At 38.3% G+C, this 23,684-nt stretch overlaps 1 protein-coding gene across 1 annotated transcript in view; it reads right to left on the reverse strand.

Annotated features, from left to right (window-relative positions):
* The window catches only part of LOC102856749 (telomerase-binding protein EST1A-like), a 340,445-nt gene that overhangs the window by 302,495 nt on the left and 14,266 nt on the right, over positions 1-23,684 (reverse strand). Inside the window, exons 7-8 of the mRNA XM_006891030.1 lie at positions 16,107-16,217; positions 15,581-15,793 (exon numbers count right to left, since the gene is read on the reverse strand). Of these exons, the coding sequence (XP_006891092.1) occupies positions 15,581-15,793; positions 16,107-16,217 (324 nt within the window). The remainder of the gene's footprint in view (positions 1-15,580; positions 15,794-16,106; positions 16,218-23,684) is intronic.

Below are 23,684 nucleotides of genomic sequence, written 5' to 3' on the forward strand. Positions count from 1 at the left end.
TGTGATTAGATATTTTTGTCATGACAGGAGTCTAGAGCAAAGGCTACATGGTGGAGTGGACCTGGGGGAGGGTTTGTAAAACAATGAAAGAATTTGTCTTCTAGTTTTCCAAGAGGGTAGTGTACTAGGGGGGAGGGTTGGGAGGGGAGCAAAGTGCAACAATGAATGAATGAAAACCCAAAATCTCTGTAAATGTTCATTAAAACTAATAAAATTTAATAATAAAAAAAATAAATAAAACTCCAACAATTAACTACAAAAGCATAGATACAATTCCACAGGTAAAATTCCAGGTAGAAATATTCCCAACCTTAGAGTAACAAAGTTCTCATTCTGTCAGAGATTTCAGGTAATTGAAGCCTTCAAAAAGTTAAAATATGACCTAGTAATCCTGCTCCTGAGTATATATCCAAAACTTGAAAGCATGGTCTCAAATAGCTATTTGTATACCACATTCACTTCAAAACTATTAAAAACTGCCAAAAGGTTAAAAATAATCCATCAAAGATGAACAGATTAAAAAGATGGTGAATAGATATGAGATATTATTCAGCAATAAAGAGAAATGGAGTTCTGGTCCAGATTATGACATGAATGAACTGAGAAAACATGCTTAGGTGAAGTAAATCAGTTTCAAAAAGATAAATTTTTTTTTAAAGATAAATATTTGACAAACTCATTTATATGAAATAACTAGAATAGGCAACTATATAGTGGCCAAAGTAGATTAATGGTTACCAGGGACTGGAGGGAGGAAACATGGGAATTTCTAGCTGGTAGGACACCAAATTTCTATTTTTCTCTCTCACTGCCATGACCCTACAGTGGGATTTCAGAGGCTGTGAATCACACAGGAGGAGAGGTCCATCTTTTTCCCATGGAGCAGCTGATGGATTCAAACCATGTGCCTTTGGGTTGGCAATGCAACTCCTTATCCACTAGGCTACCAGAGGGGGCAAAAAGTTTTAAAAATACAGCGACAATGGTTGTACATGTTGGATATAATTAATGTCACTGAATGATGTATTTAAAAATGGTTAAAATGGCAAAATTTATGTTATATATATGTTTTACTATAATAAAAATAAAATAAATAAAGCCTGGGGCTATGAAAAATTACAGAACCCAAGGAATGTTTCTTTCTAACCAATTAGTTTGATAGATGGCATTTAAACTTGAATAGAACACACATCTGAATATTCTCCATTTACATGCTCAGCCAGTGTAACTCCTCATTTTCCACCAATCTCGGCTTCAACAAAATGTTGAAGAAAGTTGTCCCAGGGGCTTGGTACAGAGTCCTCCATTCTCAAAGGCACACAATGTATTTGGGAACAGAAGTGACACCTTATTCAGGACACAAAACTTAACAAACAGCTTAACAAAACAAAACCTACACCATTCAGTCAATTCCAATTCAGTGACTCTACAGAACTAGAGGACAGAGTAAATCTTTCAAATAAGGCTTCCAAGGTTGAAATCTTTTTGGAAGCAAATGCCACATCTCTCTCCTGCAAAGCAGCTAATGGGTTCAAACTGCAACCTTTCAGTTAGCAGCCAAGCACATAACCACACTGTACTACCAAGGCCAACTAGTTTCTAGGTCAACAATTTCATGTAAATCCCAGTAAAATCTTTGACTCAATAATTAAGGTGTGTGCCCAAAGTCAAGTCCGTCTGATAGACTCACAGTGTTAAACAGCTATCTCTGAGAAATCGCTTTAAGCATCCCTCAAAAACGTAAAGACTGCATGATTCTACTTCATTGGTGCTTTTAAAGAAAGGTTACAAAACTAAATGCCAAAATCAAACGAAGATAGACAGGTAATGTAAGATAGCAAAGCGTGGGTACAGCAGAGATGCAGGGAGCAGTGGCAAAAGACAGAATACCAAGACCACAAAGAGGGATGTTACCTGGTGTCAGCAGACAGTTACCAAATCTGGGGTGTGTATATGTAAAAGAGAGAAAGAACTAGCTAATAAGTGAGTTAAATTTTAAATCCAAATAAACAAAAATCCCCCATGCGGACCATTTGCATTGTTTGATTAGTCTTAGCATCACTAAAAGTGGCAGAGCCATTTGACAGGTGGTATTTCTTCCTGTGTATCAGTATTGCTATAAACAGTACCAAGCATATAACAGAACAAACAAAGCAAAATGGTCAAAACTCCTTAGACATAAGCAAATACTCTGAGACAGCTCAGAATCATAGTCACAGGGGACATCAAACTCAACTGGCATAACATTCTAGAGATAGTGTTCTATATCCTACTTTGATGAGTAGTGATGGGGTCTTAAAAGGTTGTGAGAAACCAACAAAGGTGTCTTGCCCTGTCCAAAGTAAAGAAGAAAGAGGAAATTCAAAGACCAGGGGTCCCAAGGTTAATGTGCCACATTAATTTCATTATCCCGGGCCCTAAGACTAGAAGAACTAGATGGTGCCTGGCTACAACTACCAAAAACTAAAATGGATCACCATAGGTTCCCATTAGGAGAAAAATGTGAAACATAAGACAAGATCATGAAAAACATTAGACTTACTAGCCTCACAGATTTTAGTCCATAGTAAATTGCAAAGCTAACCCAAAGGTTGTGCATCTCCAGTGGTTCAAATTCATCAGTAGTTTTCTCCTCTTTTGTTTTACAGACTCAGAAACCCAATGTTGTTGTTGTCAGGTGTCATCTAGTCACGTACAACTCATAGCAACCTTGTGAACAACAAATCTGAATCCTATCCTATTCTGTGCCATCTTCATCATCTCTGACACAGCCGTGCCAATCCATATTTTTGAGGGTTTTCCTCTTTTTTGCTGATTGAAGGTAATAATTATATGGCTTGTGTGATATGTCAATGACATGAAGAAAATTTTAAAAAGGGAAGGCAAGCCTGTTGCTGTTTAGAGATTTAGAAGATAAAATAATCAAAGACAACGTATAGATCTTGATTTGTATAAACCAATTAAAAATTATTTTTGTTAAGTAAGGCAAGAAATGAAGTTATGAATCAGAGATGATGCCAAGGACAGGCAAGGTGATTGTACAGGCATTGTAGTATATAAGAAAATTTCCATTTGTTCTTAAAAATTGTGCACAGAAGTATGTGAAGATGCAGTGGCATGATGTGTAGGACATGCTTTAAAGTATTTCAATAAAAGGGAAAGAGAAAGATAAAGCAAATAACAGAATAAGCTTGACAACTAATGAGTATGAGGGATTAGTACCAGGGGGTTCACTGTAGGATCACCTCTTTCTTGTGCTTATCTCAAATTTTTCTTAATTATTTAGGTGGAACAAAACATATGCATTTAGGGTTCAACAATATATACTGCATTGAAACAGATGAGGAAGAAAACTGTTTAAAAGGGATATGTGATTAGATATTTTTGTCATGACAGGAGTCTAGAGCAAAGGCTACATGGTGGAGTGGACCTGGGGGAGGGTTTGTAAAACAATGGAAGATTTTTTTTTACTTTTCCAAGAGGGTAGTGTACTAGGGGGGAGGGTTGGGAGGGGAGAAAAGTACAACAATGAATGAATGGAAATCCAAAGTCTCTGTAAATTTTTACTGAAATTAATAATAAATTTAAATAAATTTTAAAAAAAAAATATGCATTTAGACAGTGAGCTCTCAGTTTGTGCTTCACCAAACATCTCTGTCCATTTTAGTTAAAAAACTCACACTCATTGCCACAGAGGCAGAACTAAATCACAGTTCACCCTCCGGTGGGTTTTCGGAAGCTGTAAATTGCTCAGAAGGAAACTGTCCATCTTTCTGCTTTGAAGTGGCTGATGGGTTAGAACTGCTACAGAGGTGCCACCTTTCAGTTGGCAGCACTACGCCCTACGCACTATGCCACCAGAGCTAGGGAAAAATGCAAACCTAACAGTGCCTGCTATGTCAATAACTACTGCCACTAATACCTGAGAACTAACAATATACTACTACTCCTTATTCTTTATAAGCATCATTTCATTTAATCTGTCATTATCTCACAGATGAAGAAACTAAAGAAGCTAAACAGCATCAAGAACATGCCCAAGTCTCGTAACCCACTGAAGCTAAGATCTGAACTTAGGACTGATAGTCGAAATTGTTAGCCTTTGCACTATCATGTCTCTGACACAGAGTTAAGGACAGTTAGTAAATTACCAGCCTCTAGAGATACAATCGACATGAAGGTAATCCCTCAAATCCAATAGAAATATGAAAGGCTGGATAAAAGCAGTGTATATGATATTGTACTAATAACACAGATAAGAAACAACCATAAATATATACATACATAAACACACAGAGACAAATTATCTAATAAAAAATATTCAGTGAAGACATTTTAAAAGGCATTGATTCCCATAATATTCTTTAACTTTTTTCTCATCTAGGAATTAATCCCAGTATTCCTATCTATAAACTCCCAGTGGAACCCAGTTTTCCAAAGTCACAACTTTTTAAGCCCATGTGGATTCAAATTAACTCCTTATTCCCCAGTTTATCACTAGTTCTTGATGTTTCCTTATGAACTTGCACACTCAATCTTTCAAAATACTAGTTATTAGATATCTAGCCTTCCTTTAATTCTTTTTTGTTCACATAACTTGAAAAGTTTCACTCCAAGCATGTATTGTTATATGCTGTCAAGTCAGAACCAACTCACAGGTGACCTTCAGCAGGTATCAGAGGCTGTAAATGGCATGGGAAGAGAATCCCCATCTTTCTTCCTTGGAACAGCTGATGGGTCTGAACAGCCTGCCTTTAAACTGGCAGCCTAACACCTTACTACTAAGCCACCAGAGCATGAAATGGGAGCCATAAAGATGTGTCACTCTGGGGAGCTCTGGGTGGCCTAGTGGCAAGAAGCTGCAACTACAATCCCAGAGGTGCATGGTTCGAATCCACCAGATGCTCTGCCAGGGAAGGAGGGGCAATCTCCTCCTGTACCAGTCAGATCTCATTTGATGGTACACGCACACAAAAATAATAAAATAAAAAAAAAAAGAAAAAAAAAAGATGTGTCACTCTAACTGTGATAGTTTGATAAGCAGGAATGTATGGGTAACTGCTGATCTAAAATAATTAGAATGCCACTTTACAATCAGATTCCAGGTGGTTTAATAATTAGGCACAGATCTTTCCCTTCTGATTTCTTATCAGACATTAGATATTTCCCAGCTAAATTTTGTGCCCTATATAAATATGCAGGGAGGGCATATACTAAGACATTACAACTATCTCTAGATGGTAAAAATAATTATCTGCATTTTCATTTTTTGTAAACTAAGATGTATTGTTTTTTCTTTTTTATTTCAGAAAGTAATTAATGATTTAAAAATAAAAATCAACCTTGCTTTATTTTATCCAAGCCATGGGCAAATTCCTCTAAAAACCTAAAATACAAGGGATAAGAAACAGGAATATTTTCTAAGTATTTGAGTTCAGAGTGCCCAAAGCATTGTCCAGAAGAGTCCTTAAATTTTTCCAATCAGCAAACTACAGAGGATAGAATTTAGTTAAAAAATTTGACAAATGGAATAGTGATGCTTTTGTTGAATTAACAATGTAGTCACAAGTGAACAATGAGAAATTCTATAGATAAATTATTATTCCAAGAATGCAGAAGTACATCATAGGGAATCAGAAGACTGACCAATACCTAAACACACCACAGCAAAAAAGGAAGAGTCTGATTCCTCTGGAAATGTTGGACTCTTCTCTACCAGCCACAAGTCAAGCTCTTTCCCAATCTCCACAGAAAGCTGAAATGTAGCAGAAGGCACAACCACAGAATGTTTGGAACCTTAGCAACACTGAGAAATCTAACTTGATGGAAAAGTGTTTTTTAAAAAAAGAACTGCAATAGTTTAAGAAGATGCCACTTACAAACAAAGTTGGTAGTCTCTTCCCAGAATGTTCAACTCAAACCAATAACCCACAAGTTAACCTCTCACAGCCATTCAGAGAGAGAGAGAACCAAGGCTTGAACTTGGTAGACAAAAAAAATAAATTGCTGTTGTTGTTGCCTGCCTTCGAGTCAAGCACGACTCATAGCGACCCTTTGAATAAAAGCCCTGAAACCCCTCTACAACGATCGACATTTATCAAAGTTCATACAGTTTCCAGAGGCATGTTGTTTAGGAAGTGAGTCTTTATTAAACATCACCTAAGGCCAAACTTTGCTTCTTATTCATGAATCTGAATTTATGCTAGGAATTTTCTATTAATTTCTATTAAAGCCAATCATCCAAAAAAGTCAACAATTAGCTAAAGTGTTGTTGTTAGGCTGACCATTACTCATAGCAAAGCCTCTGAACAACAGATCTGAACTTTGCCCTGTGCTGCACCATTGTCAAACTCTCTATCATGCTCAAGTCCACTATTCAAATCACTGTGTCAACCCATCTCTTTGAGGGGCTGATTCTTTTTCATTGACCCTCTACTTTTCCCAGCAAAATGTCTTTTTTCCATGGGTTGGTCCCTCCCAACAACATGGCAAAATATGTGAGACCAAGTTTCACCCTCCTGTGAGTTAGACATCGAGCTAAATTAAATAAATTATATATATATTTTTAAATGTGAATTTGTTTCATTGTGATCAATATATTAGAATTTAGCATAATACTTGAACATAACACAAATTTAGTAATTGTTTACATACCAGTTTATAAGAAATATTAAAATGCAGAAAACTGAGCCCAGCTGAACTGAGTCACACCGGAGTACACACAATGCACACTTCTCAAACCCTTACCAGTTACTTCAACTTGCCAAGGGAACACACAAGCCATGTCTATCTAGAGCTGGCTCATCTAATTTCAGATAATCCTCCTATTACCACTTTACATAATTCTTCCGAAAACCATTTCATCAATAAACTTCAGGTCTTTTCAAAAGTAAACTGTCATATTTATCAAGGTCTTTATTCATTTCTTAGCCATTTAACATACTTCTTTAAATGGAATATATCTTTAAATTTCACATATACCTATAAATGTTTTTATTAGGCAATCTTTGTTTTTTTAAAAATAAGTCATTGAGCAAATTTTTGAGAGGTGTGATCCTAACTCCATTTTCCGTAAAGCCTTGTGGTTTTCACTACATGATTTTGCATACCTTAGTGATTTTTAAGAAAGAAGAACTGATGTCTTTGATGTTGATAAGTGTTGCAGAACATTGACTCTTCATCCACAGGATGAAGTCTGTCTTGAAGGAAGTAAAGTAGCCTGAGAATATACTTTTGAAGCAAGGATGATGTGACTTTGTCTCATATATTTTTAAACACACTGCTTCAAAGGGACCAATTACTAGAAAAGGACATCACGGTTGGTACAGCTGGGTCATCAAAAAAGAGAGAGACTCTCAATGAGATGAACTGTAGTAATGGGTTCAAACACAGCAGCAACTACTAAGGGTGACAAAAGAGAGAAACCTCACAGAACAAGAAAACAACTTACACTTGAAAAGTCTACATGATATTACAATGGAGAAACACTCAGTCTCAGGGATCAGAAAAAGCTCCCCTGAAAAAGTGACATTTAAGCTGAGACTTGAAGAGTAAACAGGAATGAGAATGACAAAAGTAGCATAACCTGTGAGAAAGAGCATTGTGAGCACAGCCCCCCAGCAGAAAAGCGCTCAGGCCCTTCCAGAAGATGCCAGTATGGATAGCATATAGTAACAAAAGAGGCAAGATAAATATAAAACAAAGTTAAACGTATCGATGACCAGATCATGTGAAGTCCATAAAACTATCTCAAGGATTCTAAAAATTAAGAGAAACTAAAACTTTTAAGTAGGAAAATGGCATTACAAGAAATACATATTTGAAAGCTCAACAGGATAAATGAAAAGAACCAGAAAGAAACGTGGAAAAACACTACTTCAATCATCTGTGAATTTTGGAAATGAGGTTGGCTTGGACTAGGATGGTAGCAGAAATGAAGAGGATGGATTCAAGTATGTTTAGGAGGCATAAACAATAGTACTTGATACTGGATGGGATATGGGGATATAGGAAAGAAAGGGATAAGACTCCTCAAATTTCTAACAAGAACACTTCTCACATCCTAGTTTCTACCCATAAATCCCTGAGTGGTGCAAATGGTTGAGCACTTGACTACCAGCTGAAAGGAGGCAGTGTGAAACACCCAAAATGCCTGAGAAGGTGGGCCTGGCAACCTGCTCCTGCAGGGTCACAGCTCCACTCCGTACACATGGGATCACTATGCATGGAACTTAACTGGTCACTAACAACAGTTTCTAGTCATACTGAACTACCTGTAGTTTCCTAAGCCATCATGCCTCTCTTAAGTTTTCAATGCCTCAGTATAATGCCTTTATATTACTATTCAGTTAAAAATGCCTCCTCAGGAGCTCTGGTAGCCTAGTGGCAAGAAGCTGCACTGCAATCTCAGAGGAACACAGTTCAAATCCACCAGATGTTCTGCTGGAGAAGGAGGGACAGTTTCCTCCTATACAAGTCAGATTTGATTTGACGGTACACACACAAAAAATAATATTTTTTTTTAAAAAAAGTTTAATTAAAAAAAGGAAAAAATGCCTCCTCACTTCAACTGTTATCACTGTATTTGTAGTACTGCATTGTAATCAAATATACGTTTTTGATGTCCCCACATGACTGACTGCTCTGTGAAGTTAATGGTCATCTGTGGTTGTTTTATGCTCTGCATGCCCAAAACCTAGGCATTCAAACATATGCTGAATAAATGTCCACTTCTTACCAGTCTGTACACTTCAAGGAAGAGACAGCAAAGTGCATTCTTGAGGCCTACTGTAAGAAAGAACATGGGAAGCTGACTTGAGCCTGAGAAAGTAGGTAAAGACGACAGTGTGGTTTCCTGGCTGGATAAATGAAGAGATATGAAACTGCACAGACTTCTTCCTCAAGTGGTAGCAGTCTAGAACTAAAGAGCCAAGCTCACAGATGTAAATTAAAAGAAATTAAGGGAAGTAATTACACAAGGAAGCTGAAGATACAAACAAATTCAAGAACAGTTTAGAAAATAAACTACCACATTTTATTCTATATATTTCTGTAATTACCAAGAACTCAGACTGCTTCCTCTCCCTCTTCCTCTCCCGTGATGGAAGAGAAGAACGATCATCAATGGAAAATGGCAGTTGCACTGAAGCAACACCAAGAACCGATTTCACACTCAGGAGAGAAAGCTGCACCTCCTCCTCATTTCTATACCAAGAAAACAAAGATTCTCAACACTGGGCTGATTGGCAGCATCTTTATGGATGGTGAACTGACTGAGATTGTTCACAGCTTTAGTTTGCTTGGCTCCAAAATCAACACTCTTGGCACCAACAGCCAGGAAATTAAAACACATATTTTGATGGGAAAGTCTGAGGTTAGAGACCTCTCTAAAGTACTGAAGAACAATGATGTCAGTCTGGAAACTAAGGTGTGCCTGATACATGTCATGGTCTTTGCAATCACTTGCTATGCATCAGAGAGCTGGACAATGACTAGGGATGATAGAGGGAGAATTAACGCCTTTGAGCTGTGGTGTTAGAGTATTGAACATACCATGGACTGCTAATAGAATGAACAGGTTTGTCCTGGAGAGGGTGAAGCCAGGCTACTCCTTGGAGGCAAGGATTCTGAAGCTTTGTCTGACATACTTTGGGCATATTTTAAGGATGGACCCATCCTTGGAAAGGGATGTCATTGCTTGGGAGGGTAGAAGGACAGCACAGGAGTGGAAGACTCTCGATGAGATGGATTGATTCAGTGACTGGGGTAATGGGAGTATATATGGGGAATTTAGGAGAGGCCATGGTACCAGGAACATCACTGCCAACATTAAGTATATGTTGGACAAAAGCAGAGAGTACTAGAGGAATGTCTGTGTTTCATTGACTATGCTAAGCATTTGACTGTGTTGATCACAACAAATTGGGTCTAACCTAGAATAGGGATCCCAGAACACTTAGTTGCACTCATACAAAACCTATACTTGGATCAGGAAGCGGTAGTCAGAACTGACCAGGGACAACAATGAATAAATTTTTTAAAGAGAAAAGCAAACTGGAGAGACAGGGAGGATAATGTACAACAATGAATGAATGGAAATCCAAGTTTTCTGTAAACTTTCGTTAAAATCACAATAAAACATTATAAAAAGGGGGAAAAAATAACGGACAGAGTAGGGAAACACTGCATGGTTCAGGATCAGAAAAGGTGTGCATCAGGAATGCGTCCTATCTCCCTACCTTTTCAATCTATACGTAGAACAGATCATTTGGGAGGCTGGACTTTATGAGGAGGAATGTGACATCAGGATTGGAAGAAGACTCATCAACAACCTGCATTATGCAGATGACATAACCTTGTTTGCTGAAACTAAGGAGAACATGAGGCATTTAGGACAGAAGGTCAAGGTCTATAGTCTTCAATATGGATTGAAGCTCAACATCAAGAAAACAAAGATTCTCACCACTAAGCCAATTGGCAGCTTCATGACAGATGGAGAAGAGATTGGGATTATGAACGACTTCAGCTTGCTTGGTTCCACAATCAACACTCTTGGCACCAGCAGTCAAGAAATCAAAAGATAAATTGCATTGGGAAAGTCTGCTGTCAGGGACCTCTCCAGAGTAATGAAAAGTAACGATGTCAGTCTGGAGACTAAGGTGCCCCTGATACAAGCCATAGTGTTCCCAATTACTTGCTATGCATCAGAGAGCTGGACAGTAAGTAAAGATGATTGAAGGATTGATGCCTTTGAGTTGTGGTGCTGGAGAAGTGTTGAGAATACCAGGGACTGCCAGGATTATCCTGGAGAAGGTGAAACCAAGCTGCTCTCTGGAGGCAAGGATTTTGAAGTTACGTCTCACATACTTTGGGCATTTTTCTCTTCTCCCTAGTGTTTGTGGTCCATCAAGAGGGCTAGCTAGTTTGCTAATAATGTAAATACGGTAAATGACAATTTGAGATCAGAAAATGGGGGGTGAAGTGTAGAAAGCTAATGTGAGGACTGGATAATCTGGTCATCTGGCTAGGCTTAAAAATTAGCTGGCCCAAAGACGGAAAATGGAAATCTCACCATGATCAAGAAAGAAGTAGAGAGACATAGTTATTATCGTTTGGCGCTGAAATCCCTATACAAATCAGAGATAAAGAGACAGTACATGATGACACCACAGCAGTGGCAACAGGGCAGCAGAAGTGAAAGCAAACCCCCGAGATCAGTGTGAGACAAAACTGTAAGCTCCTGGCCCATGGAGCAAAATCACTTGGCAAAGCCAATGCCCCTCAATATTTGCCAGCAAAGCCAGGTCTGTTGACCCACAGAATTAGAGCCAAGTGCCTCTGGCACTTGGCTTACTGGCAGAATGTGAGTAGTACATTAACTGACAGAGTTAAAAGAGCTTTATAAACACCTGCCCAAGCAGAGTTGAAGCCAAGGCTATAAGCCCAAAGGTCAGAGAAACACCTGCCCGTAAGGATACCTGAAAAGAGGCTGTCTGGATTCAAGTTATTTCTGAACATTCTCATTCCTAAATTGCAGCCTGTTATTCCCTAATAATGCCCATGTGAGAACTGTCTGTGTTGACACTCTAATGAATTACTGAACCCAAGAGAGAAGAAGTGAATACTGTGAGAGGGATAATTGGTGTTAGAATTGTTAGAAAAAGTTGGAGAATACAGGGGGTATTGTCTGACCTCCATTAGTTTTGGACGGTTGATCTGCTGATGAGAATTCGTCCTCCCTGTGAAGTTAGTGGAGCTTTGATGCTGACATTCTCACACTCAGCTCACTGTTTCCATACCACGGTCCATCAAGTCCTATGGGATCCACCTTACCAAAAGAACTGATACATATTCACATCTCTCAATCTCTAAAGTTCTTTCTTGGTTCAGGTTCCTTTTCATATCCCACTGCAGCATTCTCTTTAGTTTCCTTATTTCTAGTCTTCTCCAAACAATTTTTCCAGAAAGTAGCCAAAGCTACATTGCTAAAAATGCAAATCTGGCATGTTCCTATTCTCATTTAGGGAAAGATAAGATTACTTATGTCATGACAACGACACTCTAGCCTCAGCTTACCTACTCTAGAGTTTTACTCTGAAGACAAAGCAATTCTCTACAATGCACTCTCTGTAGCCCAGGCTTAAACTCTCGCATATGTCATTTTCTTCATCTGGGAAACACCTGACCAGTCTCCTTTCCCTCCTCTAGCTTTGACCCACTCTTTATTCTTCAATTACTTACCATCTCTTCTGAGAAATTTACCTAGCCACTGTTCTTCCCTGTCAAATCAAGGGCTTTCTCAGGTCCCATCTCTTCAGGTAACCCAAAACAAATTTCATTATATGAATTCTAATTACCAGTTCATTCTTCTACACTTTCCACTAGACTCTAACTTCCATGAGAGTAGAGGAGAGTTATTTACTCTTATCTTCAAACCAAATCCACTGCCATGAAGTAGATTCCAAATCACAAAATCCTTTCATCAAGTTTCCAAGGCCATAAATCTTAAGAGCAGGTAGCTTTTATCTTTTTCCCACAGAGCAACTGATGGATTAGAACCACTGACCTTTCAGTTAACAGTGTAACATGGAACTCACTTTGCCACTCGGACTCCTAACTGTCACTGAGTCAACTGCAACTCATGGTGACCCCGAGTAACTCTCCCCACAGGCTTCCCACAGCTATAAATCTTTACAGAAGCATAATGTCTTCTCTGCAGTGGCTGGCAACTAAATACCTTAACCATAGCACTACTACAGCTCCTGGGTGTATCTTTAGTGCCTTGTATATTGTGAATAAAAAGACCACTGTCATCAAGTCTAACTCTGACCCTCCTTAGGGTTTCTAAGATCGTCAATCTTTCTCCCTTACAGCAGTGGGCAGATTTGAACTGCTGACCTTTTGGGTGCAACAAGTGCTATCTTGCTGTTGCTGTCATATGCTGTTGACTCTAGCTACACAATGAGCAACAGATCTGAACTTTGACCTAAAAAACATGATATACTTTTCCAAGGACTGGCCCTTCCTAACAACTTGACCAAGGTATGTGACATGAAGCTTCACTATCCTTAATTCCAAGGATCACACTGGTTGCACTTTCTCTAAAACAATTTATTTGTTCTTTTGGAAGTCAAAAGAATATTCAATACTCTTCTCCAACATCACAACTCAAAGGCATCAATTCTTCTCTGTCATCCTTAGTCAATGTCAGCTTTCAGACACTCAGTAAGTAAAAGACCATGGTTTGGGTCAGGTCCAGCTTGCTCTTTAAAATTACATTACTCATAAACACTATGGACATGTCTTTGACAGCAGATTTTCCCAATGGGATACATATTTTGATTTCTTGGCTACTGGCACCCAGGGTGTCGATTATGGATTAAGGAAACTGTTCACAATCTCAATCTTTTCTCCCATCTATCATCATGTTGCCTATTGGCCCAGTGGTGAGAATGTTTGTTTTCTAGATGTTAAAATTTAATCCATATTGAAGGCTGTCATTTTTTATCTTCTACAGAAAGCATTTTAAGTCCTTCTCACGTTCAGCAAGCAAGATTGTGTCATCCGCATAATACAGGCTGTTGATGAGTCCTCCCTCCAACCCTGATGCCCTCTTCTTCATCAAAGTCCAGGTTTTCTTAAAACAACTATGAGATATCATTTCACCCCAGTCAAAATAGCAAAATTTAACAGAACAGCAAGCAACAAATGCTGGCGAGGTTGTGGAGAAACTGGAACCCTGATTCACTGTTGGTGGGAGTGTAAAATGGTGCAACCCCTGTGGAAAGCAGTATGGCGCTTTCTCAAAAAGTTGCAAATAGAGATACCATTTGACCCAGCAATTCCACTACTGGGAATATACCCTGAAGAGACCATAGCTGACATCCAAGCAGATATATGCACACCCATGTTTATTGCAGCTTTGTTCACAATAGCAAGGAGTTGGAAACAACCTAAGTGCCCATCAACAAACGAATGGCTAGAGAAGCTGTGGTATATTCGCACAATGGAATACTATGCTGCATTAAAAAACAAGGAACTCATGCAATATTATTCAAAATGGTTGACTCTGGAGAACATTATGCTGAGTGAAATATCCCAGTCACAAAAGGACAAATATTACATGATGCCACTGTTGTAGAATGGGACTGTCCTTGGGGTTGGGGAGAGACTGAGTAAGATGGGTTCAATAATGTATACTGCACTGAAACAGAGGAGGGAGAAAACTGTTTAAAAGAGATATATAACTAGGTATTTCTGTCACCACAGGAGACTAGAGCGAGGGCTGCATGGTGGAGGGGACCTGGGGGAGGGTTTGTAAAACAATGAAAAAATCTTTTCTTTTACTTTTCCATAATTTTTGACTCATGTACTTATAACTTGTTAGTCAAATTTGTGTCTTCTAGGTTGCAACACCCCCTGATACATCTTCAAGGATATGAACATGTACGGCCAAGCACAATCAATAAGAGTGCATCTAAATTCCAAAATCAATCTCCATAATAGTCTATGTGTTTCCTACTGCCAAAGGGGCCCTTTAGAGTAGTGAGAGAAGATCTTCACCCTGAAACCCACAGCGTCCCTTTTCAGCAGGAAGTAGCTAAGAGAATACGCCATCCCCTTTCCCTTATGACTCAGGGTGAAGTCTCTCTCAGGGAGGAGTGATAGGGAATGGCAAAGGACACACTGACAAAGAAGATTAATCAGAACTGACTTTGACAAGCACTGTGGCATTTGGACAAGAACAAACTGGGAGGAGGGTAGAGAGAATAGTGCAACAATGAATGAATGGAAACCCAAAATCTCTGTAAATGTTTATGAAAATTAATAAAATATAATTATAGAGGGAAAAAAAAACACCAAACAAAGTCCAGGTTTTCAAATGCTTTGTTCACCATATAGACTGAATAGGAATGGAGAAAGGATATAGCCCTGATGCACACTTTTCTTGATTTTTAAACCATGCAGTGTTTCCTTGTTTGAACAACAGTTTCTTGATCTAAGTATAGGTTTCACATGTGAACCATGGAATTCACTAATTATTTGCTGAATAAATTAAGAAAGAAAACTCTTCCATATGAATCCGATTTTCCACTGGTATTATTCCAGTCTTAGGAAAAGTTGCAGTCTAAAAATCAAGTTAGTATATTACATAAAAGGTTGACGATAAACCAGACTTACCAGCTTACTTAGGCTGCTTTAACTCATGCTCTAAATCTAAGGCTGAACAAGAGGTTGGGGGGTGGTGAGGGGAAATACAACATACCACTCTTAAAGCATCTCACTGGCAACTCAACCCAAACAGGCAAAATTTCCTAAACTCTATCCTAAATAAATCTTCAACTACAGAATTACTTTTATTAAATTCTATAGTGCCACATAGTGGTGAGAGATGGAAAAGCAAAATAACAATAAAGGAAGTTTAAATGGAGATGAATGAAGACATCAGGAAGCCTCAAGTAGTCTGTCTTTCCATGACTGGTGAGAAATGTCTGTGTAGAGGAGCGTCACAGCTTTAACTGGGGCCACACAGGCTTATTTAGCTCAGGTATGGCTCATGACATCACCCTCAGGTACTCACATCACTGGGGCTCAGGCTGCCCAGCCCATTTTCCTGCTCAGAATCCTTTCCAGACTCTGTGCCCTGGGAAGACCGGGGATGGGATGGATGAATCCAAATCTCCAGGCGAGTAGTGTCATCTCCAACATGCCGGAAAGTAGACTTCTTTCCCTTCCGCCACTGGTCAGAGTTCGATTCTAATTCTTCATGTTGCTTCTTTTCCATTTGTTCTGCCTATACAACATACAATATACAGCTCAGTGCCACTAGGATTCAGCTAATTAAAAAAAAGGCTTCATTTGTGCTTATTACCTAAGGACTATGGAAGGTAAAGTTGCAAATATCATCAACTTTGTCTTTCAAAAGTTATTAAATCCAGATCTAGAATAAACTAGATCCTGTGAAACATGTACACCCAAAAGTCCCTAAAAGCTCTCCTGAAGCTGGTTTTGCACAGGACCTGACTTCCCATCAACACAGCCCAGAAAAGTACTCAAAGGAAAACACCCTTCAAGGAAGAAAGTTACTGCCTGCATTCCCTACTCACCTTTCGTTTAGTCTCTTCAAATAAGCTCATTAAGCTCTCCTTGGCAGTCAGGATGGGATTGCTGGCAGCTAAACTGCGCATATAGTAATAGACAGCATCAAGCTTCCTTCTCTGTGGGAAAAGGCCAGAGATTCAGTAAACCAAAGCTCTTCCTGACTCTAGCCTGAGGCAGCTGGCCCAGGGAACACCTCTCTCAGACTGGGCCCCACACTGCAAGAAGTCCCATTAGGATAACCAAAATGCGATCTGTTATGAGCAGGGCTTCATGTTAGTTGTCTTCAAACCAGTTTGACCTCCTAATAAGAATTTGCATTTCCATATAGTATAGAATGAAACAAAATCTACAGTCTAATGAGATCCCATTTTAATGTGTATATATAAAAAACACCTGAGGATGAAAAGGACTACAATATGACCATACATAAATTTGGCATATAATACTTCTACATTCATATTAATATATGCTGTAAGTAAATCCAGAGTCATCAGGGGGCAAAGTTATGCAAACTTCTTAAGCATAATCAAGTATGAAAGAATTGCTGGTCCTAGGGACTCAGGACCATACTCTCTGGGGACATCAACTTCAACTAGTATAATATAGCACACAGACGATGTTCTACATCCTACTTTGGTGAGTGCCAATTGGTTTTAAAATTGTGAGCAACTACCTCAGGTGCAAATACTAATCACTCTCTATCCAGAACAAAGAAAGGCAAAGACGCACTGAAACAGTCCAAAAGACCAGATCACGGGAACCTCATCCTTTACAATTCAATGATGAGAAGAAGGAGATGGTGCCTGGCTACCAAAGCTGAATGCTCAAAAAAGGATCATAATACAAGGTTCAAGGCAGTAAGAGTGAAAAATGTGGTATAAAATAAAAAACAGAAAAAAGGGCAATCTTACTGGTCTAATAAGAGACTGGGGAACCCCCAAGTCTATGTATGGCCTTTATTCACTCATTGAGCCTGGATTGAAAACTCACTCCTCTGGTTCAACTGTCAGCCCAATAGACCTGTATGTAAAGTGAATAGCAACACCAGGAAAGTGCACACTCCTTAGAACAATCAACCATACAAGAACAAAAGGACAGTATGTGCCAAAGAGTAAATTTCAGAAGGCAGGGAAGGGACATGACAGAAAGATTAATGGAAAGAAGAACCACAGGGAGGAATTGAAAAGAGTACAGCAACATCATGGTATTAAATTACTGTTGTAAGATGAAATGTGTAAGGATGATTAAATAAAACACCAATATGCTCTGTAAACTGTCACTCAAATCACAATAAAACATAGTAATAATAAAACACAAGTAAACAAAAACTCTTGTTAAAATGTAAATTATGAATCAACATATTCAGGGTCAAAATGTGAATTCTCAGTAAAGGGGTCAAATCAGAATGAATTAGTTAAAAGCCTTGGTTATTGGGGGGGGGGGTATAAAAAAAAAGCCTTGGTTTTTTGTAATTTGTGCCTCCTCTCACCTTTTCCCACCCAGCCAAGTTCAAGTTCTACTTCTGGTGCCTGTGAATGTGGCCTTGTTTAGAAATAATTGTCTTTGCAGAAGTAATTAAGTTAATGTAAGGTCATACTGTGGTAGGGTAGAACCAAACCAGTATAACTGGTGCCCATATAAAAAGAAGAGAGACATAAAAAGACAAAATGAAAGATGACTGTATAAAGACAAAGGTAGAGACTACAAACTAGAAACAATTAGGAAGGATAGTTTCCTAAAGCCTTCAGAGAGGGCAGGGCTCTACTAAGACATTGAATTTTTGCCAGAACCATGAGAAAATAAATTCTTGTTGTTTTAAGTTATCCACTTTGTGAAAATTTGTACAGCAGCTACAAGAAATCCATTTTTCTATTGGATTATTTACCTTTATCTTGTTGTGCACAATCCATAAATAAGTCAAGGCAATTATATCAAAGATTATGAAAAATCTTTGCACTGTACTACCATACTTTATATTTAAGAATAGCTGGAATATATGAAAAATGTGCTCTAAGATTATAGCCTTCACTACAGATTTTATCTCAACATAAAGGAAAAAATATTCACAAATGAAACAACAAGTAGTATCATAAAATTCATGTCAAGAACTTAATTTGATTTGGATCTACAATCAACATCCATGGAAGTAGCTTGTTGTTATTGTTATGTGCCGTCGAGTCGTTTTCGACTCATAGCGACCCTATGCACGACAGCCCTAAACCCTGCTCTATCCTGCGCCAACCGCACTGTCTCTGACACACCCATCCCAATTACCCCAGTCACCGAATCAATCCATCTCATAGAGGGTCTTCCCCTCCTGCGCTGTCCCTCAACCCTCCCAAGCATGATGTCCCTCTCCCAAGGACCGGTCCCTTCTGGCAACATGTCCAAAGTATGTCAGACAAAGCCCCAGAATCCTTGCCTCCAAGGAGTAGCTTGGTTTAATCCTCTCCAAGATGAATCTGTTTGTTTTCCTGGCAGTCCATGGTACATTCAGTACTCTTCTCCAGCACCACAGCTCAAAGGTATCAATTATCCTTCTGTCCTCCCTAGTCATTGTCCAACTCTCTGATGCATAACAAGCGATTGCAAATACCATGACCTGTATCAGATGCACCTTAGTCTCCAGAGAGACACCGTTGTTCCTGAGTACTTTAAAGAGGTCCCTAACAGCAGACTTTCCCATCGCAATACGCTTTTTGATTTCCTGACTGCTGGTGCCAAGAGTGTTGACTGTGGAGCTGAGCAAACTGAAGCTGTGAACAATCTCAATCTCTTCGCCATCCATCCTGACGCTGCCAATTGGTCCAGTGGTGAGAATCTTTGTCTTCTTGACATTGAGCCTCAGTCCATACTGAAGGCTGCAGTCCCTGACCCTTTGCAGCAAGTGCATGAGGTCCTCCTCAGTTTCAGCAAGCAGGGTTGTGTCATCTGCATAACACAGACTGTTAATAGATCTTCCACCAATCCTGATGCCACAATTCTCCTCATAGAGCCCAGCCTCTCGGATAATCTGCTCTGCATACATGTTGAAAAGGTATGGAGACAGGATGCATCCCTGGCATACACCCTTCCCAATTTTGAACCATGCAGTGTTACCCTGCTCTGTTCTGACTACTGCCTCTTGGTCCAAGTACAGGTTTCGCATTAGCACAATTAAATGTTCTGGGATTCCCATTCTTCTCAGAGTCAGCCCACAGTTTGTTATGATCCACACAGTCAAATGCCTTTGCATAATCAATGAAACACAGATAGTCATTCTTCTGGAGCAGTAAAGAAATTTTAAAAAGTGTTGCACGCACATCCAAAACCTTCTCCAACAGGGTAAAAAGGCAAGCCACAGACTGGGAAAGAGTATTTGGTAATGACATCCAGACTTACATCTAGAATTTATAAAATATTTGAGCACCACAACAAAATAAAGGTAAATAATCCAAAAGCAGAAGGTCAGCAAAGGAGACAAAGAGATGAATAGATATGCCACAACAAGATAGAAGTCTCACTTCTTGATCTTACTACAGACTAGCTATTCTCACTCAACTCAGTGCTGTGAAGTCGGCTCTGACTCAAAGTGGACCCTCCAGATGTTTCCAGAGGCTGTAAACTGCACAGGAGGACACTGCTCATTTTTCTCCCTCAGAGTGGCTAGTGGAGTCTTTGGGTTAGCTGTATAACTTCCCACAGCTAAACCACCAAAGTTCCTTTACGTAGCTACAGTCATCGAAAAAACCTGGCAATGGCCTAACAATAGATATATAAACCAATGAACTGAGAAGTCCAGAAAGAAATAGCAAATCTATGATGAACCGATTTTTTTAAAACGGTGCTACATCCATTCAATAAGGGGGAAACGAGTCTCTTTAACAAACGGTGCTGGGAAAACTGGATCTCCACATGCAGAAAAATAAAACCAGTTTCCTGCTTTACATCACACAAATGCAAAAGGATAAAATAACTAAATGTGCAAACCAAACTCATAAAATTATGACAGGACAAACAGAATGCTATAACAGAGCAATGCTGTAAATTATACCCTTCAACAATAGGTTGTCTAATATAACAAAAACACAGTGAAAGGCAAAATCCTGCAATATTCCAAAATGGACACACACACACAAAAAGCAAAAAAGTGGATACAACCTAAATATCCATCAAGAGATGAATAGATACCCCACAACAAGATAACGGTAAACAACCCAATTGCAAAATGGGCACAGAATATGAACAGACACTTCACCAAAGAAGACATTCAGATGGCAAACAAACACATGAAGAAATGTTCAAAATCCCTAGCTCTAAGAGAGATGTAAATCAAAACAACTGGAAGATATTATGTCACCCCAGTAAGAATAGCAAATTTAACAGGGCAGCAAGCAAAAAATGCTAGTGGGGTTGTAGAGAGACTGGAACCCTAATTCATTGGTAGGAGTGTAAAATGGTGCAAACGCTATGGAAGGCAATATGGTGCTTTACCAAAAAGTTGGAAATATAAATAACATTTGACCCAGTAATTCCACTACTGGGAATATACCCTAAAGAATACATAATTGCCACTGAAGGAGATATATGCACACCCACGTTTATAATGGCTTTGTTCACAATAGCAAAGAGTTGGAAACAGCCATCCAACAAATGGATAGAGAAGCTGTGGTACATATTCACACAATGGAATATTATGCAGCACTGAAAAACAAAGAACTCATTAAATATTATACAAAATGGGTGACCATGGAGGACATTATGGTGATTGAAATATCTCACTCACAAAAACACAAATACTGCATAATGCCACTGTTGCAGGACAGTACTGATAGGGAGGTTTGGGGGTAACTGAAAAAAAAGGGGATAAATAATGTACACAGCATACAACAGACAAGGGAGACCTGTATAAAAGGAATGAATATATGAATAGGTATTATTGGCATGACAAGAGTCAAAAAAAAGAGTTGCATAGTAAAGTGGTCTAACTTTTTTTCCAAATAAAAAAGCAAACTGGGGGAACGTGAGACAAACATGAAAATGTCTAACAATGAATGAATGGAAATTTTAAAAAAAAAATAATAAGTCCAAACCTATTCATACCAAATAAAGTGTACATTTTCTTAAAAAAAAATAGATGAATAGATAAACAAAATATTATATATACATATACACTGGAAAACTACTCAGGAGGAGAAAAGATGCTATGATGTATGCTACAATAAATATGGAGCTAGAAGACAGAGCTTGAGGATATGATGTCTAGCAAAGTAAGTCAATTAATTACAAAAGAATAAATACTGTATGGCCTCACTTTCATAAAAATACAAATGTATAGATAATAAAATGTATTAGCAGTTACCAGGGATAGAAGCAAGGAAGAAAGAGGGCCTGATGGTGATAGGAAAATCACATTAAGTGTAGGTTTGCATAGCTGATTATTATAATTACTGTCAATAAGAAGGACACCAAAAAAAAAAGGATAACCTAACAAAAGTTGTGACAGCTATATAATAACCAAAAACAATAGGTGCTGAGGCTGTAACCAAATACCTAAGATTTGTTCCTGAAGAAGTTCAAGGTCATGGCTTTCATGTCACGTTAACTGGCCTAATAACATATTAGTGTTTCTATTCTAAACTTCCTAGTCCATTTTTTTACCACTTGGGGTTTTAAAAGACTGCAAACAGTCTTCTATAATACAATAAATGATCTCTACTCACTCACAGCAACAGAGCAAAGAAGAGAATCAGGAATAGGAGGAAGATGATTAAGTGCCTTATCAACTCCTTAAACAACTTCTAACCATTAGACCACAAGACCTAGACAGTGTACTACTACTGAAAATCTTGCTCAAAGTGTCTGTACAAGAATCCTAAAAAAAAAAAAAAAAAAAAAAAAAAGAATCCTAATGAAAAGAGAGGAAATGTAGAACAGAATTTCATATGCTTATGGGTTCTAGACCTTCTAGATCCCTGAGAGTTGATGAAAATATTGTCCTAAAACAAACTGTAAACCTTAAACCAAAAGTATCCCTTAACAGAAAGTTTAGCTTAACTTGTAAGAAAGGTCGGCTTTGAGCATTATGCCCTTTTAAGAACTATATATGTGAGCAAGGAGTTGGAAACAACCTAAGTGCCCATCAACAAACAAATGGATAGAGAAGCTGTGGTATATACTCACACAATGGAATACTACGCTGCACTGAAAAACAAGGAATTCATGCACTATTATTCAAAATGGGTGACCCTAGAGGACATTATGCTGAGTGAAGTACCTCAGTCACAAAAGGACAAATAATGCACAGTGCCACTGTTGTAAAACAGTATTTACCTCAGGTTTGGGGAGGAGACAGAGAAAGATGGGTTCAATAATGTATACTGGATTGAAACAAATGAGGAAGAAAACTGTTTAAAAGGGATATATGTGATTAGGTATTTTTGTCATGACAGGAGTCTAGAGCGAAGGCTGCATAGTGGAGTGGACTTGGGGGGTGGGATTGTATAACAGTGAAAGAATTTTTTTTTTACTTTTTCCAAGAGGGGAATGTACTGGGAATGGAGGACTGGGAGGGGCAAAAAGTGGAACAATGAATGAATGGAAATCCAAAGTCTCTGTAAGTTTTCATTGAAATTAATAAAAAAAATTTTTTAAAAAAAGAACTATATATGTGGAATCAAATGACTAAAGCAATGTACCACATTAGATAAGAACCTTAAGAGGACAGTGAGTTTATATTAATGAAGAAGAAACTCATGAAGGAATGGCGAAAATGACTGTACAATCTGAAGGCTAAGTATCACTACATCATACAAGTACAAACTACTGAACTAGTATGTGTTTTATTGTATATACTCACACACACACACACACAAAACCCTTTAAACAAAAAAGGTAAGAAGAAAAATAACATCACAGCTGGAAGAAATGAAAGAATTACATAAATGGAAAGATATCTTGTTTAAGATTAGAAGACTTAATACTATAAAAATGTTAATTTTCCTTGAAGTGACTAAAGCATTAACATAATATCTCTTTTATCAAAATCCCAAAGCCACCTTCTGCAGAAATGGAAAAGCTGATCCCTATATATTGCAATATGAAATTGCAAGGGATCTCAAATGTCCAAAATAATCTTGAAAAAGAACAAAACTGGAAACTGGAAGACTGGTGGGGGGAGGGGTGGGGCAGGGAGAAAAGTGCGACAATGAATGAATGGAAATCCAAAGTCTCTGTAAATTTTCATTAAAATTAATAATAATTTTAAAAAGTTTTCTGATCATAAAAAAAACCAACCTGGAAGACTCTGTTCCTGATTTCAAAATTTTATTACTAACTGAGACAGTACTGGTATAAACATATAACTCAATGGAACAGAACTGAAGAGTCCAGGAATAAATCCATAAAGTCAAGGATCAACTATTTTTCAATGAAGATGCCAAGGTTATTCAATAGAAGAACAGTATCTTCAGCAAAAGGCACTAGGAGAAGTAGATCTTGACATACCAAACTGGATTCTTACCTCTTACTATATATAAAAAATTAACTGAAAATAAATGGAATACCTAAAAATAAGAGCTAAAACTGTAAAACTCTTGGGGGGG

This window comes from Elephantulus edwardii, unplaced genomic scaffold, assembly GCF_000299155.1.
Source record: "Elephantulus edwardii isolate Elephantulus edwardi_28Jun2011 unplaced genomic scaffold, EleEdw1.0 scaffold00094, whole genome shotgun sequence".
Classification (NCBI taxonomy): Eukaryota; Metazoa; Chordata; class Mammalia; order Macroscelidea; family Macroscelididae; genus Elephantulus; species Elephantulus edwardii.